Genomic DNA, 17,081 nt, shown 5'->3' on the forward strand with positions numbered 1-17,081 from the left:
GTTGTAAAGTATAGAAACAAAAAGGCTTTTCTGGATATAGAGAACAAAGAACTTCTTTCTGGCTGTATTTTTAGAGATCAGGGAAAACAAGTTTGGGGAACATCCAGGGGCTTTACCTTCCAGGGAGAAACGCTCTAAGTCGGGGTCTCACATAGAGACCCAATAGGCTGTTAGAGCAGAGAAAGGGCAAACCCTGGAGAACCGGAGGTTTCTCCTCAGTACATTATAGCAGCAAAAACTAGGCCCTGTTTGGCCAGGCGGGTAATTGCTCAGTCTGAAGTTCAAGGGCCCCAAATTTCCCAGGACAGGGACCATCTATAACACTGTGGAGAGCTCAGATGTGTGACAGGTCCTCCTGCCTTTCTCTTGGCTCTTTGGAAAGATGCAGGATTCTCAGCTGATTGCAATTAGATTAATCTCAAAGTTCCTGGAACAGGCAGGTCTCTGGTAGACACTCGGCATGAGTGGGCACAGGCTTAGCACAAAGAACAGAGCTTAGGCAGGCTTGTGTCCTGTGGCTATGGTGACAAATGTGCACACATCCATGTTTGAGGTGCTGGCAGGGTCCTTTGCCTTTGAGACTCTAGGAGAAGGCAGTGTGTGTGTGTGTGTATGTGTGTGTGTGTGTGGGGGGGTGAATGTCCTTGCTGCTCACCTGATCACCTTGAGCCTCCTTGGCTTCCAGCTGTCCTTCTATTTACTCCCTGTGTCCTTGACTGTCACTGGGGGAAGGCCTGCCCTAAATTCAGAAGTCTTTTGCTTTGAGATTCTGAGGATAATAATATTCTCAAAGACTGTATTTTCAAATAAAGTCACACTTATATAGGATAGAATAGGACCTAGGCATGTCTTTTCAGGGACACTTTTTAACCCACTACATGGGGTGACTGAGGGTCAGGGGATACATGTTCACTTCTTCTACTCTGTCCCCTAGTCTCCCCATCCAACTATCCTCTGCTTGGGCATGCAGATCCCCAGCCTTCTATCTATCTATCATCTATCTATCTATCTATCTATCTATCTATCTATCTACCTACCTACCCATCCACTCATCCTCTGCTTGGCCACTCAGATGCTTGTCCATCCACTCATCCATCCATCCATCCACCCATCCATCCATCCACCCATCCATCCATCCATCCACCAATCCATCCATCCATCCATTCATCCATCCATCCATCCATCCATCCATCCATCCATCCACCTATCCATCCACCTATCCATCCATCCATCCACCCATCCATCCATCCACCCATCCATCCATCCACCCATCCATCCATCCACCCATCCATCCATCCACCCATCCATCCATCCACCCATCCATCCATCCATCCATCCACCCACCCATCCTCTGCTTAGCCACCCAGATGCTTATCCATCCTTCCATCTGTCTATCCATCCATCCTCTGTGTGTCTACTCAGGTGCCCACATTTTTGTAACATCCTTTGTTTCAGGGGCGACAGCAGCTGGAGGCCTCTGAAACAAGGGAGAGGGGACCTGGGGAGCCCATGGACAAACGGATGCATGGATGGATGAAGGACTGAAGGATGCCTCAAGAGAAGACCTTTAGGGGGCAGTGACTGCTAAACTCCACCCTCTTTGAATAGTGAGCCCCCTGCACCCCCAGGCAGGGCAGAGGAAAACAGAGTCATTAAGTGCAACCCCAGAGCTTCCTCTTGGGGCTCTTGGGCAGGGGCAGCACCCAGACCAGGGCAAGGGCAAGGAAGACTTCCTGGTGTAAGACTACGGAGAGCCCTATTGAGGCCTCAATGTCTGAGCATGAGTGAGGGACCACCACCGACTGTGACATTGTAATTGACATTAAAGAGTGTGACTTTGCACCTCAAACCTGTGACTGTGTGATATTCTTAAGCCAAGACTGAAAGAAGTCTTCAAGTTTTATTTATTTAGACAGGTTCTTGTGGTACATTCCAGGCTGGCTCCCAACTCTCCCTCCTCCTGCCTCAGCCTCTGAGTGTTTGAATTGTGAGTATACCCCATAACCCTGTAGTACTTAGGTACTAAAGAGAAGTGGACTGAACAAGCATTGTCTGTGGTACTGGGGTTGTAGGATGGAGGAATTGGTCAGGGACCCTAAGGACCCAGGTACCCCTAGATGTCTTTATTTAGACTGATTTTGAAGCAAAACTTTTAACCTTAAAAAAAAAAATCAGCTTTCAAGCTAGGTGTGGTCCCAGCACTCAGGAGGTAGGTGCAGACAGATCTCTAAGTTCGAGGCCAGCATGGTCTACAAATCAAGTTCTAGGATAGCCAGTGCTACACAGAGAACCATGTCTCTAAAACAAGTAAATAAACAAACAAACAGATAAATAAAACCAACTAATAAATGATAAAATAATCAGCTTTCAGCTGGGCATGGTGGTGCACGCCTTTAATCCCAGCACTTGGGAGGCAGAGGCAGGTGGATTTCTGAGTTCGAGGCCAGCTTGGTCTACAAAGTGAGTTCCAGGACAGCCAGGACTACACAGAGAAACCCTGTCTCGAAAATCCAAAACAAAACAAAACAAAACAAAATCAGCTTTCCACAGAAGGGCCTGACTTCTGTCAGAAACCAGATTGGTTCTGTGCTCACGTGAAAGATCTAAACAGCAGCTGTCACCTGCAGGCAGTGAGAAAGGGCAGTCTTGCAGAGAGAGTAAAGCAGGACGTGCCTAGAGGTGAGGGCACTGAGGCTGAAGAACTGTGGGCATGTCAGCTAACTGGGATGCTAAGTCCTTGATGATGAAGGCAAAGCTAGAAGTTTAACCCTGCAGGGTCAGGGCTCTGGGCAATGGGGAGCCCCTGAAGGTGCTTGAGCAGGGACTGAGTTTACAAAGACTACTCTGGGGGTGAGCAAGTCCTGCAGGCAGGGGATGTGCTCAAAGCAGCCTCACATCTCACACAGCCAGGCTCAGCTATGAACACTGTCCTCCCTCCAGGGGTCTGGGCATCCTGGCGATCTGCCATTCCCAGGGACTCTGGCTTCCCTGTGTGATCTTGGCGATGGGAGTGCCTGGAACCATACCTTCAGAGATGTGTAGGTTGAGGGAGAGCCCGTGCTTCAGGACAGAGTAGGTGGGAAGAGACAGCCTGGCCCAGAGGGAAGGAAGTGGTATAAACCATGCCTTCTGGAGAAGATAGACTGAAGCCTGGGTCCTGGCTTTCAGGAGACCTGAGGCCAGAGCATCTGGCCTGGTGAGAACCTAGGTACCCAGACGCTGTGACAGCTGGTCTCGAAAGCAGGAGCAGCTGGCTGCCACTGACTTGGGGCAGAATCTGGTGCAGTGACTTTGGAGCAGACATGTTGCTGACTGGGAGGTAGCATGTCCATGAAAGACTCCAGGAGTGAAATTTAATAGTGTGAGCTATGCCAGCCCAGGGCTCCTGGGTGGGCTATGGACAACAAGAAGTTGACTATTACAGAGAGGGGCTGGAATGCTGTAGGCAGCTGTTTCTCCCAGCGAGCTGCCATCTGCCCCAACCCCATACCATGGGAGTATGTCAGCTACTCCCCATCCTTGCCTTTCTTGGTTGGTAACCAGTGTTGTGGAATATTTATTTGCAAACAGGGACATTCTAAGGGCACCTTATAGGCTGGCTGCAGAGATGAAGGGAGGAGATGCTTGTGAAGGGCCAACCACCCAGGACTCCTGCTCAGAGCATCTAAAAAGAGTTCATGAGAAAGAAACAGTGATGACACCACCACTGGGATCAGGGCCCCAGGTCTGGGGAGGTACTCACAGGCATGTTTACAGTGGCAGGGAAATGAGAGTCAGAAGACCTGGCTCTGTTGCCACATTTCCTGTGTGGCTTTGGACATGTCCAAAGAGAGAGGCTCGGCCTCTCTGAGCATGCTCTTTTGCCTGTAAAATATTCTTCTCTTAGGCTGGGAATGTCCTCTCCCTTACATTGTCCCCTCTGGGTAGGACTTGGTAGCGAGGAACAGAATAAGATTCACCTTTTGCTCTGGGGGCCATCATTGGAGGAGGCTGCTGAGTCAAACCCCAGGGCTGTTTATAGGACAGGACAATCCAGGATCAGGTGCAGAAAAACTGAGCTGGGGTGAGTGTGGCACTTCCCCAGGCTTTCTGGGTTTCCCTGGCTGTCTACAGGGAGAGTAGAAACTGGGGCCAAGCCAAACTAGACAGTGCTAAACGGTGCTGTGCTATCCCATCTGTAGGATGGGAATTGAACATAAAATCAGAGAATAAAATGGGGCAAATGGTTCTTCCTTCTTCAAAAGCGTGATGTGAGGATAGGCAAGTCTTGGAAGTCCCAGTGTGTGGACTTGCCTGGAGCCTAGCAAGTGCTCAGGAAAGGGACTAGGTTATCTATATATTGATGGTCACAGGGTAAGACCTGATACCAGCACCTGTTTAATGTCACAAATATCTGCCAGGCGTAGCAGCACACTTCTGTAATTCCAGCACTTCAGATGTGGAGGCAGGAAGATCAAAAATTTGAAGTCAGCATGGGCTGCATTGCAAGACCTTGTGTCCCCAGACCAAAATAGACTGTTACCATTATTCATTCATGCTTGGATTGAGGACTACCAAGACCCTTGGGACTTTTTTTTTTTTTTTTCAGAGACAGGGTTCCTGGCTGTCCTGGAACTCACTCTGTAGACCTGTAGACCAGGCTGGCCTCAAACTCAGAGATCGGCCTGCCTCTGTCTCCCAAGTGCTGGGAGGCAGTGTGCTACCACTGCCCAGCTAGACCCTAGGGACTTTGAAGAAACACCCGATATGAAGGAAGTCTCGCTTCCTTCCTTGACACCTGCCCAGAGTGAGTTGGGTCTCCTGTGAGGTGTCCTGAGCCCACATCTTTGTTTTATTTATTTTATTTTTTTTGAAATGGTCTTCTTGTGTAGCCCAGGGTGGCCTAGACCTCACACATCTCAACCCTCCCTGCCTTGCCTCTGCCTCCCAAGTGCCAGGATTACAGGTGTGAGCCACCACACCCAAGTTGTCTGAACCTACTGCTGCCAAGAGCACAGACTAGCACCATGTTCTGGTTAGGGGCCGGGATACACAGAGAACCGTTAGAAGTCACAGGCACCTGTAATTATTTTCCATGTCCCCATGAAAAAGTCACATTGTCTTGGAGAGTGGAGATTCCAAGCCTAGATGGAGGGACACAGGGTCTCCAGAAATGGCTGCTGAGCTCACAGACATGCTGGCACCAAGAAATGGCACCCAGGAAATAGGCAAGGAGCAGGCTTTCCCTGTACCCCTTAGGACAATCTAGGGCACCCTGTCCCTGGGGGTGGTGAAGCATCTAGTCTGGGTCCTTTGACATCAGCTGAGGCACTGAGTAGAATATTCCCTCTGCTCTGAGCCAAACCTCTAAGCAGATAAGCCATGATAGAAAGCAAGCTCAGCCAGCTGTAACCAGAGCTTGATCCCAAGGGGGAGAAAAAGGCAGAGTCCAAGGAGGAGGATGGGTAAGTAGTTGTGTTGTTTAAGGCCGTCCCTGGGGTACTGAGCTGGCTGCTTATGATCCTGTTGGTAACACAACCAACTAGGAGCCAAGACCCTGCGGTAGGACTCCCAGGACTTAGGGACACAAGGTGCCCTCCTTATCCCACAAATGACTCCTCTTTATTCCCTGCAGTCAACATCCTCCCCGTGGAACAGGTGGAGCATGATCTTGTCCTGGAGGAGGTGGACTCTTGCTGGGAGGATGCCCAGCAGGAAGATGGCACCAGCCCGCAGGAGACAGAGGTGGCTCCAGCTCATGAAGAAGAGAGTGAGGCCATAGTGGAGATACCCAGGTGGGAAAACAGAGAAGTCCTGGAAAAGGTGTCAGTGCTTGAGGATGCTACAGTGTGGAATCCTGAAGGCACAAAAGAGCCCAGTGCATGACCACACCTGCCCCGCCACCCTCAGCACCTGCCCCTGTACACACGACTACCAGGCCCCATTTCTGAGATAATCTGGGGACAAGTATACATGCAAGCCCCTGTTCTAGTTTGATTCTGTTACTGTAATGAAACACGCTGATGAGAAGCAATATAGGGGAGTGTACTGGCTAGTTTTGTGTCAACTTGACACAGCTGGAGTTATCACAGAGAAAGGAGCTTCAGTTGAGGAAATGCCTCTATGAGATCCAACTGTAAGGCATTTTCTCAATTAGTGATCAAGGGGGAAAGGCCCCTTGTGGGTGGGTCCATCTCTGGGCTGGTAGTCTTGGTTCTATAAGAGAGCAGGCTGAGCAAGCCAGGGGAAGCAAGCCAGTAAAGAGCATCCCTCCATGGCCTCTGCATCAGCTCCTGCTTTCTGACCTGCTTGAGAACCAGTCCTGACTTCCTTTGGTGATGGACAGCAGTATGGAAGTGTAAGCCGAATAAACCCTTTCCTTCCCAATTTGATTCTTGGTCATGATGTTTGTGCAGGAATAGAAACCCTGACTAAAACAGGGAGGAAAGGGTTTATTTCTGCTTATACCTCCAGCTCATAGTTCATCATTGAGGAAGTCAGGCAGGAACTTGAAGCCAAAACCATGGAGGAATGCTGTTTGCTGGCTTGCTCTCCAGGCTTTTGCTTAGCTAGCATTGAGGTGGACTAAACGAACTGGCCAACTTTATTCAGAGCATCAGACAATTTATTCACCTGAATAAAGTGGACAATCACAAGGACAAGCAGCATGTGGCAAAACGTGCTTTTTTCTTTCCCATACAGGCATATAAACAAACAACAATAGTCAATTGTAATGGATAGTCCACAGTGAACTCATTCCTTCCTATCCACTACCCCTGGGAGGGGCACAAAAGTACATTCCAAGAACAATTCCGTGTTTTTGAAGAAACTGAGCTCACAAGTCTCTTGTCTTGTTTTCTTGAACTTTTCTCCCAAGTGCTCAGGATTCCCCTCACATGACTCCATTCTTGGACCATGTTTGGACACTCCACTGGTGATATTTATTTTGTGTGTTAGTTTCCTGCTGTAGTTAGATACTCAAGGTCACCAAGTTTTATATATATATATAAAAGGTTTGTTTTAGTTTGTAACTTTGGAAGTTCGGTTGATGGGCAGTAGCCCCATGGCTTTTGGGCCCATGTTGAGGCATGGTGGGGAAGAACAAAAGGATGGACTTCCTGTCAAGGAAGCATACCAGAAAGAAAGGGATTATTATGATGAGTGAGTCATGCTCCTGATCTGCATTACTAAGAAACACATAAGGGGAAACTGAGGCTCACTGAAGCTCAGCGCTGTGCTTGAGTCACCACCAGGACAATGTAGGAAGGCTGTGGCTAGAGAGAGCCTGTGGTTACTGGAATGGAGTTCTCAGGTGGAGCTTTGCTGGGAAGTCCCAGGACAGATGTCAGAGATGGGGTGAAGAGGACTGGAGTAGCCATGGGGGCTCACCTCTTTTCTCTGGTCCTGACTCAGGGAGCTGACACAGATTCAAGAAGAAAGAGAAGATGAGGAGCAGGAAGAGGATGAGGAAGAGAAGGAGGAAGAGAAGAAGAAGGGGGAGGAAGAGGAGGAGGAGGAGAAAGAGAAGGAGGAGGAGAAGAAAGAGGAAGAGAAGGAGGAGGAGAAGAAGAAAGAGGAAGAGAAGGATGAGGAGAAGGAGGAAGAAAGGGAAGAGGAAGAGGAGGAGAAGGAAGAGGAGGAGAAGGAAGAGGAGGAAGAAGAAGAGGAGGAGGAAGAAGAGCCTATGTGAGTCACTTGTCCTGGGCAGTGGGGCTAGGGTCCTGGGGTGGGATGCTTTCTGCCTTTGTTCTGTGCTAAGCACTGTCAAGTATTGATCAGAGGACTGGGAAAGCTGGGGTCCCCACTGTGTTCAAAAGAAACCCATTGCCCCATATATACACCTCAACTCACACAGGTATACTCCTATGAAGTTTGAGAACCTGTTTTCACTACTCAATGAGTTAAGAACAATGCCTAATATACAATAGGCATTAAATAAATATAAAATTAATGACATATAGATACACATTTTTATTAGTTAGGGTTTTACTGCTGTGAACAGACACCATGACCAAGGCAACTCTTATAAGGACAACATTTAATTGGGGCTGACTTATAGGTTCAGAGGTTCAGTCTATTATCATCAAGGTGAGAGCATGGCAGCATCCAGGCAGGCATGGTGCAGGAGGAGCTGAGAGTTCTACATCTTCATCTGAAGGCTGCTAGTGGAAGACTGTCTTCCAGGCAGCCAGGAGTAGGGTCTTAAAGCCCACACCCAGCCAGGCGTGGTGGCGCACGCCTTTAATCCCAGCACTCGGGAGGCAGAGACAGGCGGATTTCTGAGTTCGAGGTCAGCCTGGTCTACAAAGTGAGTTCCAGGACAGCCAGGGCTACACAGAGAAACCCTGTCTCGAAAAACCAAAAAAAAAAAAAAAAAAAAAAAGCCCACACCCACAGTGACACACTTACTCCAACAAGGCCATACCTCCAAAGAGTGCCACTCCCTGGGCCAAGCATATTCAAACCATGACAATGAGTGAACACATGTACTGAGTTCAGAGTACTTCTCTCTTGACAGCAAAGTCAAGGTTGTCTCCCCTATGTATGCATTCACATATACAGATGTACATACACATATGCATGTGTGCACGTGCGTGCCACACACACACACACACACACACACACACACACACACACACACGGCCCTGTGTGGCCTCTATAGCTGCTCTGGATTCTGCTCTGTTGTCCAGTACTACTTGATTTCCACATCCATATAGCGGACGCATCAAAGTCCACACAGTACATTTTTAATAGATTTAAAAATTGGAACTAGATCCCTGACCTAGTTAGGAGCTGGAGACCTGGGGTAAGATTTGACAGAGCAGGGAGCTGTGGACTGGGAGGAAGCAGGGGATGAACGAGGAGAGAGCACAAGCCAAGGTCATGACCAGAGATGGGCAATGAGGAGGGTCTGAAGGACTCCACCAGGGAAGGACCATGGGGTCTCTGAAGCAGGTTGTGACAGCCTTAGACCTGGTTTCCCAAAAGCCACTGGGAACAGTTCAGATTTGTGAGCAGGAAAGTGGTATCACTGGCAGGGGTGCTGGAGAGAGGTGTGGGCAGGGAGAGTGGGGAGAAGCTGCTGTGGACAGAGGAAACATATCTGTCCCCTGCGTTAACACCTTGCCTCATTCCCTGTATTTGCCATGTCACCCACTGCCACAACACTGCACCCAGTCCTATAATCCCTGGGTTATCTCTCTGGCCAGAGCTTGAAGCTGGGCAACACCATAAACCTTCAACGCATAACTCTACTCCAGAAATGGTACCGTGCCTGTCAGACCGGCTACTTGGCAAGTGGCTTCCCTCTCCAGTGGCCACCTCCACAGCTGTTGGGGGCCGACAACAGCCCTTGCAGAGGGGTCACAGAGATGGGTGCTGTAATGAGTCTGGAGTAAGGACACACTGGTGACTAATGTTCTCTTCCCACTATGGACTACATCATCCCTAGTCAAGAAAGAGTTAACCATGAAACCAGCATAAGAGCTGGGGTAGAATCCTGGGGGTAACGACAGTTCTCAGGGCAGTCTTGCTCACTTTACATGTTGCTTTCCAAACCATAACAGACATCCACAATTTCTCTTGGCCTACCTCTGAGTTCTCCATTGCTTACCACCTCATCTCCTCTCAGGACCTGTCTTTCTAGGGGCTGGGGAGAGAGCTCAGGTGCCCAGGATACACATAGATGCCAGCTGACATGGTGGTCTGCCGTGATTTAACCCTTGAAAGATGGAAATGAGATTCCCAGAGCAAGCTGGCCAACTAGGCTAGTCAATTGGATTAGACCTGGGTTCAACCAAGAGAATCTCAATGAGTACAGTGGAAAGTGATAGAGGGAGACTGCAGGCCTCCACATACCACAACCCAGTGTGAACACACATACAAACATGACTATATATGTGCCCATATACCACATATATCCACATATAAACATCTTTTTAAAATAAACTTTCCATCCCATACCTAGTATTGTGAAAGTCTTCTGCCCTCTGGGTCTTCCTTGGAAATTCTGGCATGTGCCCTGTTCTTGAACACAGACACCTCTGAAGGCCAGTGGCTGTATAGGGCCCACACAAATGTTCCCATGGCTATACATGTGTCCCCAAGACATAATGACATGGGCATGCATGCATATGTGTATGGCACACACTGGCTGCATACTCACTCACACATTTACACACATGCATTATCACACAGTCTCCCAAGTGTGCATAAAGGTACCCACGTGCACGTTGGCACACACAGCCCACACACCTCAGGCACACATTCATTGATACAGGTGGTCACTCGGCCCTTTAAATTCAGAGAGCCTTTGGGCCCCCAGGCACAAGGAAGAACAACACTCCGATGGCAGTCAGTGGTCCCAGGCACAACACAGAAAAGATGTGAAGCTGGGGATAGACATGGGCTGGGCTGTTACTGTCTGGGGAAGGATGCCCTTGGCCAGCTTTGCAGAGACACAGGTTACTGATGACGCGAAGGCCCTGGTAACGCAGATGGTCGCCTAGCAACCCTGTCTCTGCAGGCAGTAGCTCTGCTTTTCCTAGCAACCTTGGCCCATGGTCCCCACCTGACCTCCCTGGAGCGTTCCTGCAGTTCTCCGCACAGCCCCTTGGTGTGGCTAAAACCAGGAAGGACACCAGCTCCGAGCTGAGCCAATCACAGCATCTTATAAGCTGCTGTCCTGGCTGACCCAGGGCTTCTCCCGGCTCCACTCATATGCTCCCGTCCCAGGCTTGGCTTCACTTTCACAGCCCCAAGCTAACCTACTGCAACATGGCCCTTCCTACCAGCAGAGCCCGAAAGACCCAAGTAAGTGACCGCTCCTGACCCTGAACTCTTGTCTTCTCTTCCTCCTGAGCTGGAATTTCAGAGGAGGACCATGCTGAAGGTGACCAGCTGGCAGACCTGAACTTGGGGAGACATGGCCTGTGGTGGGTGGGGGAGGAGAAGACTGTTAAATGTAGAAGCCAGCCATCTTAATCCTTCGCCTAGAAGTCAGGGGCCTGCTGGAAGCCTACCTCAGCCCTTCTCTGATCTGCTCAGAGATCCCTGGGACTTGGGAACTTTCTAGAAGTTGAGGAAGCTACTGCTAAGCAAGAGGGAGCCAAGGCAAATCCTGGGTTAAGTAGCAGCAGCATGGCCTTGATACACAGACCCCCCCTCAGCAGCCCTTGGTAATGGAACAGAGCCACCGGAAATGGATTTGCTAGCTGAAGTTGTTTATCAAAGCCTGTCTGCGGTATCCTAACCTGCCTCGGAGGCCACTGCAGGGAGTAGCTGTAAGACTGCTGTGGGCAGTGATAACAAGAGCCGCTAGACACTGTTAAGACAACAGGAATGTCAGGTTCTGAGCCCACTTCACAGACAGGCACATTGAGGTTCTGAGCTGTGATTTCGGCTGCCCTGCCAGGAAGTGCAAGGCTGGGTCTGGCTCCTCCAAAGTGAAATGCAGACAAAGCCAGCATCTCACCAAGGAACCAGAAGAATCCAGAGATAATCCAGAGATAAAAGCTGGCATTCTTATGGCTTTTCTATTTCAGGGTTTGGCCCTCTGACATCCAGCACCCCACGCAAGGCCCTGTTATTTTGGGGGAGTTGTTTTTGTTTTTTGTTTGGTTTGAGGTGTTTGTTTGGTTGGTTTGGTTTGGTTTTTTGACATAGAAATAAACAGGAAGCCCCAGAGTTCCAGGTTCCTTGCCCAAGGCCAGAGACCTGACAGTGGGAGGCCTCTGGTCAGTGCTGCAGATTGGAGCTGCTTTTAGAAGAATCCACTCAGGCCCTAAGCAGCGCAGCAGGTCTGGCTGCATGAGGCCAACTTGTGCTTGTGGCAGGAGGCGTAGCACCAGAGTACGTTAGGGGTCCAAGAGAATATTAGAATATTACTTTGCCTGAACCTAGGGCTTCATGCATGGTAGGCAAGCTTGCCAACCTAAGAAACTGTTCATTTCTCCTAAAAGCAGGCCAAAAGAACTTTTAGACGTAAGAAAACATTGCAAGGTATAAATGAACATTTTCTTCATAAAGTGCCATTGTAAAGTAATTTGAACATATTTTTAGGGGTGAAAAGATCCATGAAGGCTGACGTACCAGGGCATTGTCAACATCTGGTGTGAGGCGGTCAGACACTGCTTGTGGCTGAAGGGCAGCAGAGCTAGCACATACACTTGGACTCTCCTTGAGCAGGCTGTGTGACCACAGGCTGCCTGTGGGCCTCTCTGAGCCTATGTTTTCTAAGCTGAAGCGCTGGGACCATCGCACCACAACCCTGGCAGGGGCTGTTTGGATAAAGAAGCGGGGGGGGGGGGGGGGGGAGGGTCATAATGTTGTAAAGAGCTTTGCACGGAGCCTGACACACAAGTCATGGAAGTGGCCATGGCCACATGATCACAGGCTCAGTCACAGACCCTGGCAGCAGGCTTCACACAGACGCCACTACATCTTGTCCCAGCCCCTGCTCACCCACCTGGGGAGAGCTGAGACATGGCCCTCTGGGCACATATGGCACCTTGGGACATCTGTGAATCTCTAGGGACAGGGCTCTGAGGGTCAGGTGGGGCTGCTAGGAACCAAGGCCTACCTAGTTCTAACTACAAAAGACACATTAGAATCTCGTGCCTGGGATCCCAACGACAGAGAAGTGAGGCAGGAGGATCACAAATTCTGGATCAGTCTTCGAATACATTCTAGGTTAAGCTGGACAACCTGGACCCTGTTCAAACACACCACACACACACACACACACACACACTCGCGCATATACTCACATATGCACTCACATTACCTAGTTCTGAGTTATCATTTTAACATAGAGGTCCCACCCAGACATCTAAGGGCTCAATTCCTCCTAGAGGCTGAATCTGTGTGTGTGTGTGTGTGTGTGTGTGTGTGTGTGTGTGTGTGTGTGTGTGTATGTGTGTGTGTGGGTGTGTTTAGGCTTGCTCTCAGGGAGTGATGGGGTGAGGTGGGGTGGAGTGTTTGAGATAGGTCCTTATGTAGCTCAGCCTCAAACTTGCTATATAACCTGGGCTGGTCTTGAACTTCTAATCCTCCTGCCTCAACCTCCTGGGTGCTGGGATTGCCCAGTGCTTCTGGACAAACTCACGCTAACACAGCATTCAAATATCAGGACAGTCTACCTGAAAAACCTGCTTCGGACTTCTCTGGAAAACGAGGAGATCTGAACTCTCTTGTTCCTCATTCTGAACAGAATAGGGCCCCATTCACAGGGATGAGGGTTCTCCTGTTTGTCACAGTCTCCTCCCTGCCCCTTCCAGGACCTCCCCCACCCCTGACCCTGTCACTCATGTATACTTGCCATCTGGGCCAGTGGCGTCAGAAGCCCTTAGAATTGTACTGTTGTTGGTGCTAAACTCATGAGGAAGAAACAGCAAGGGCCTTGGGTTAAGGTTAGTGGTTTCGGTCAGGCCACTTCACCTCCCTGCCCCCCACCTCACCTCCATTCTAGGGATGGAAACCAAGACATTTCACACAGTGGGTAAGTGTTCTACACTGAGCTATACCCCAGCCCTTGCTTTCCTTATAATCCCTTTCCTTACATGCAGCCACCAAGGTTTCCTTCAGACTTGAGGACACCTAGGGTGTATATTCTGAATGGGCTTGCATCACCTATGGTGTCCTCTTTCTGGGCTGCTCCTCTCCTCATGTCTGAAGTCACCCTCAAGGCCCAGTGTCTAAGCCACTTCCTGGGGGAGCCCTCTTTCCCTGTATAAGTGTGAGCTTCATTGCCATTCCTTGTCTTAGACAGTAGACTGTCAGTGTGGATATGACATAACCTGTGACTTCTTCGTGTCTGCCGTTCCTGGTCAGAGTTGGCCTTCTGTAGCATTTGGAAATGCCAGCCTCTACTAACACTGCCTCTTTCCTCTGTCCCTTTTGTCACAGTGTCCTGCTGGATAGCTGTTTGGTGGTGCAGGCTGATGTGGACGAGTGCCAGCTAGAAAGGACACCGTCAGAGCTAGCATCGATCCAGGTAGAGAGTGCCAAGCCCTTTGATGAAAGGGTAGGAATAGGGTTTGCAGGTGAACTGTCCATAGGACAGAGAAAGCTGAAATTTTGGTGGCCAGGGATTGGGGGGAGAACCCTAAGAGGCTGACATACTGGGGGTGACTGCTTGGGTAGCTTTATCTCATGGGGGTCCTCTCAGTGTGTAAGATAATCCTGGGTTTCTAGACACTGCCCTCTACTAAGCCACCTTTTTGGATGGCCCAGAAGATGCCTTGGTTGGGTGGGGTAGGAGTTGGGCAGAATGCAATGGGGTACTCAGTGTCCTCTTTATGTGTCTCTGTAGGAGTTGCCAGAAGAGAAAGAAGAGAAGGAAGAGGAGAAAGAGGAGGAGGAGGAAAAGAAGGAGGAAGAAGAGAAGAAGGAGGAAGGGGAGGCCACAAACTCAACAGGTAGGAGTGAAGTTGTATAGGATGCTCTAGGGACTTTAAGGCTGGTGACAGCTTGGGGTGGGGAGTCCTCTTCCAAACCCTTCATCTCCTTCCTGCCTGGGCCTCCACCATTCTGTCCTGGGCGAAGACACTCCTCTGTGTCTTGGAGCCACATTATTCCAACGAGATGATGCCCTTCAAAGATAATGGGGAAACAACTCCCAGAGTGTTGGGAGAGTCTCATCCTGCTGGTCCCTCATGCCACCTCCTCTTAAGGAAAATGCAGTATAACTTGTGCAGAGACCCTGAGGTGGAGGGGGCAGTGCCTGTAAATGGCTCAACCATGCCCATCTCTGTGGCCACACCCCCATCTTTTTGATAATGTTCTGGGCAGGGAGCTGCAGTTATACCCAGCTTTGTGTTGTGGCCCTCTCTAGCACCTCAACCCCCGGCCTGGTGTCTTAGTCAGTGTTCTATGGCTGTGAAGAAATACCATGATCATGGCAACTCTTATAAAGGAAAACACTTAATTGCAGCTGACCTACAGGCTCATAGGTTTAGTAATTATCTTCATGTTGGCAATAATGTCAGAAATGGTGCTGTAGAGGTAGTTGGGAGTTCTACATCTGGATCTTCAGGCAGCAGGAAGAGAGAGACACTGGGCCTGGCTTGAACATTTGAAACCTCAAAACCCACCCCCAGTGACACACTTCCTCCAACAAGGTGACACCTTCTAGTAATGCCACTCCTTATGAACCTATGGAAGACTATTTTCATTCAAACCACCACAGCTGGGAATTCTAGGGATTGGTTGCTAAGGAGGAGGCTAAACCATCACCTCTGGACAGATGACATCCTTGCCAGCAGGGTGACATTACTTATGCACCCCCAGTGTTCTGTTCTTCAAGCTGCTGGTCCTTGAGTTACCTGGTAAGGCCAATAGATTATTTTACAAATAACAGAACTGAGGCATGTGGTGTGTTCCAGCATAGGCAAAATGTGAAGGCACAGACTACTTTGACTTCTGGCTCCTCCTTTCTGTGAGACCCATAGCTCCATCAGTAGAATGGTGCTAGGACCTCCCACACAGGCTAAATGGCAGCTCTACCTGTCATTCAAAAGTTTTCTCTATTGACAGCAACACTTGTCTGTAAGAACCTATAGTGTCCAGGCTGGGCACTGAACATCTACAGAGACGTAAGGTAAAAGCAGCCGTGCTGGCTCTGTCCTCTGTCCCCGGTAGTCTGGGAAAGTAGTGTTCATCACTACTCAAAAGCTGACGGTTTCAGTCTCTCCTGGAAACTGGTTAGAGATGCAGAATTCAGGTCCTACCAAGCCCCGTGGAGCCAGAATCTGCCTGCTGTCAGGTGATTTGTCTTCATGTTAGCATTTGACACAATAGCCTTGAGCCTTACTTCTTAGATACCTGGAGCAAGGCTGGGCTTCAGGACCACATAAGCGACCTCAAGTGATTTTAGTAAGCAGCCCATTGACCCTAGGGTTCTAATGCAGGGTTTCTGGTTGGAAGGATGATGAATTGGCAGCAGGGGTTCTTTGAACAGAAAGATTGTACTGATCTCAGCACACTGGATCCTGGCTTCTGAGGTTCTGAGTCTGGGGTCCTCTGAATCTGATGCAGCGAATAGTACTGTGGCTAGTCAGCAGACCCAGGACTCCAAGATTGTTTTTGAAGCTACAGGGTGAATTATCCAGGTGACTTGGTGATGCTTTTAGTGTTGAGTGTTGGGGACAGGAGTGGGTGCTTCAGACCTGGGCAGGGCTGCTGCAGCACAGGCAGGTCCTAGGCTGGTCTATGTCCCTGCTGGGGAGGAGCCCTGCCTGCACCACAACCCCCTCAACCCAGCTCCTGATTATAGTCCCCAGGATCACGCCTCTGCCTGCCACCTCCGGGACCCAGTACCATGGCTAAACCAGGCCTGAACATGGAGCTGAATCGCCTGGTTCAGGACCAGCCACCTGGCCAGGAGGGCCCCAGACCTGGCCCCCCAAACCCAGCCGAGCACCTCCCCAATGTGCCCAGCTATCGTCCCGCAACCACCCGCATCCCTGTCCTCGTTTCCCGGAGGACGGCCTTGTCCAACTCCAACTTCACCAAGGAGATCAGGAGCTCCATCCGTCGCCTGGGTAGTGTGATCTTGCCCCCCCCAGCATGCTTGGGATGTGGCCTAGTAGAGTTTCTGCATGGCTTGGGCTATATTGTCACCTCTGTGCCATACTGTGGGAACATGCTTTGTACTCATGGGAGCCTCGACAGACCTCCCTCCTACTCTGTAGTGATCTAGTAGGGTTTAGTCTTTTTCTTTCCATATGCCTACACCTTCACACTCAGCAATTTAGTTCTTCAACTGCATGCAGTCTCTACAGGTCATCCTCTTACACGGGCAGCCATTCCCACTCTAGTTAAAAATCAGTCAGCTCTCTAGGCCATGAAACTTGGTGAGAACACTGGATCAAGGGACAGGGGTCACTTCTACCCCTAACTGAAGTGTTATGGACAGTTGATAGCTTCTGATGGGTGGGCAGAGTCAGTTTTCTGTAAGGATGTGGCTCCTGGAGGGTCCACCATGCCCCATGGATGGATAGCCCTCTACCCAGGAGTTTATACGGGCAGCACAGATTGGAGTTGATGGGTTATCATAAAAAATAAAAAGGACACGCAGTTGGGGGGTAGGGAGGTAGGTATGT

General features: G+C 49.9%; 1 protein-coding gene across 2 annotated transcripts in view; it reads left to right on the forward strand.

The window, feature by feature from the left end:
- Cngb1 (cyclic nucleotide gated channel subunit beta 1) overlaps window positions 1–17,081 on the forward strand; it is a 65,943-nt gene that overhangs the window by 14,958 nt on the left and 33,904 nt on the right. The window contains exons 12-15 of one of the 2 annotated variants that reach the window (XM_021169699.3): window positions 5,615–5,774; window positions 7,393–7,665; window positions 13,885–13,972; window positions 14,291–14,396. In XM_021169699.3, the coding sequence (XP_021025358.1) occupies window positions 5,615–5,774; window positions 7,393–7,665; window positions 13,885–13,972; window positions 14,291–14,396 (627 nt within the window). Of the gene's footprint in view, window positions 1–1,455; window positions 1,611–5,614; window positions 5,775–7,392; window positions 7,666–13,884; window positions 13,973–14,290; window positions 14,397–17,081 lie in introns of those variants that run through there. The other variant, XM_021169700.2, reaches the window with a different exon arrangement.

Source organism: Mus caroli, unplaced genomic scaffold (assembly GCF_978045245.1).
Source record: "Mus caroli unplaced genomic scaffold, Mus_caroli_1 scaffold_10, whole genome shotgun sequence".
In the NCBI taxonomy this organism is placed as follows: Eukaryota; Metazoa; Chordata; class Mammalia; order Rodentia; family Muridae; genus Mus; species Mus caroli.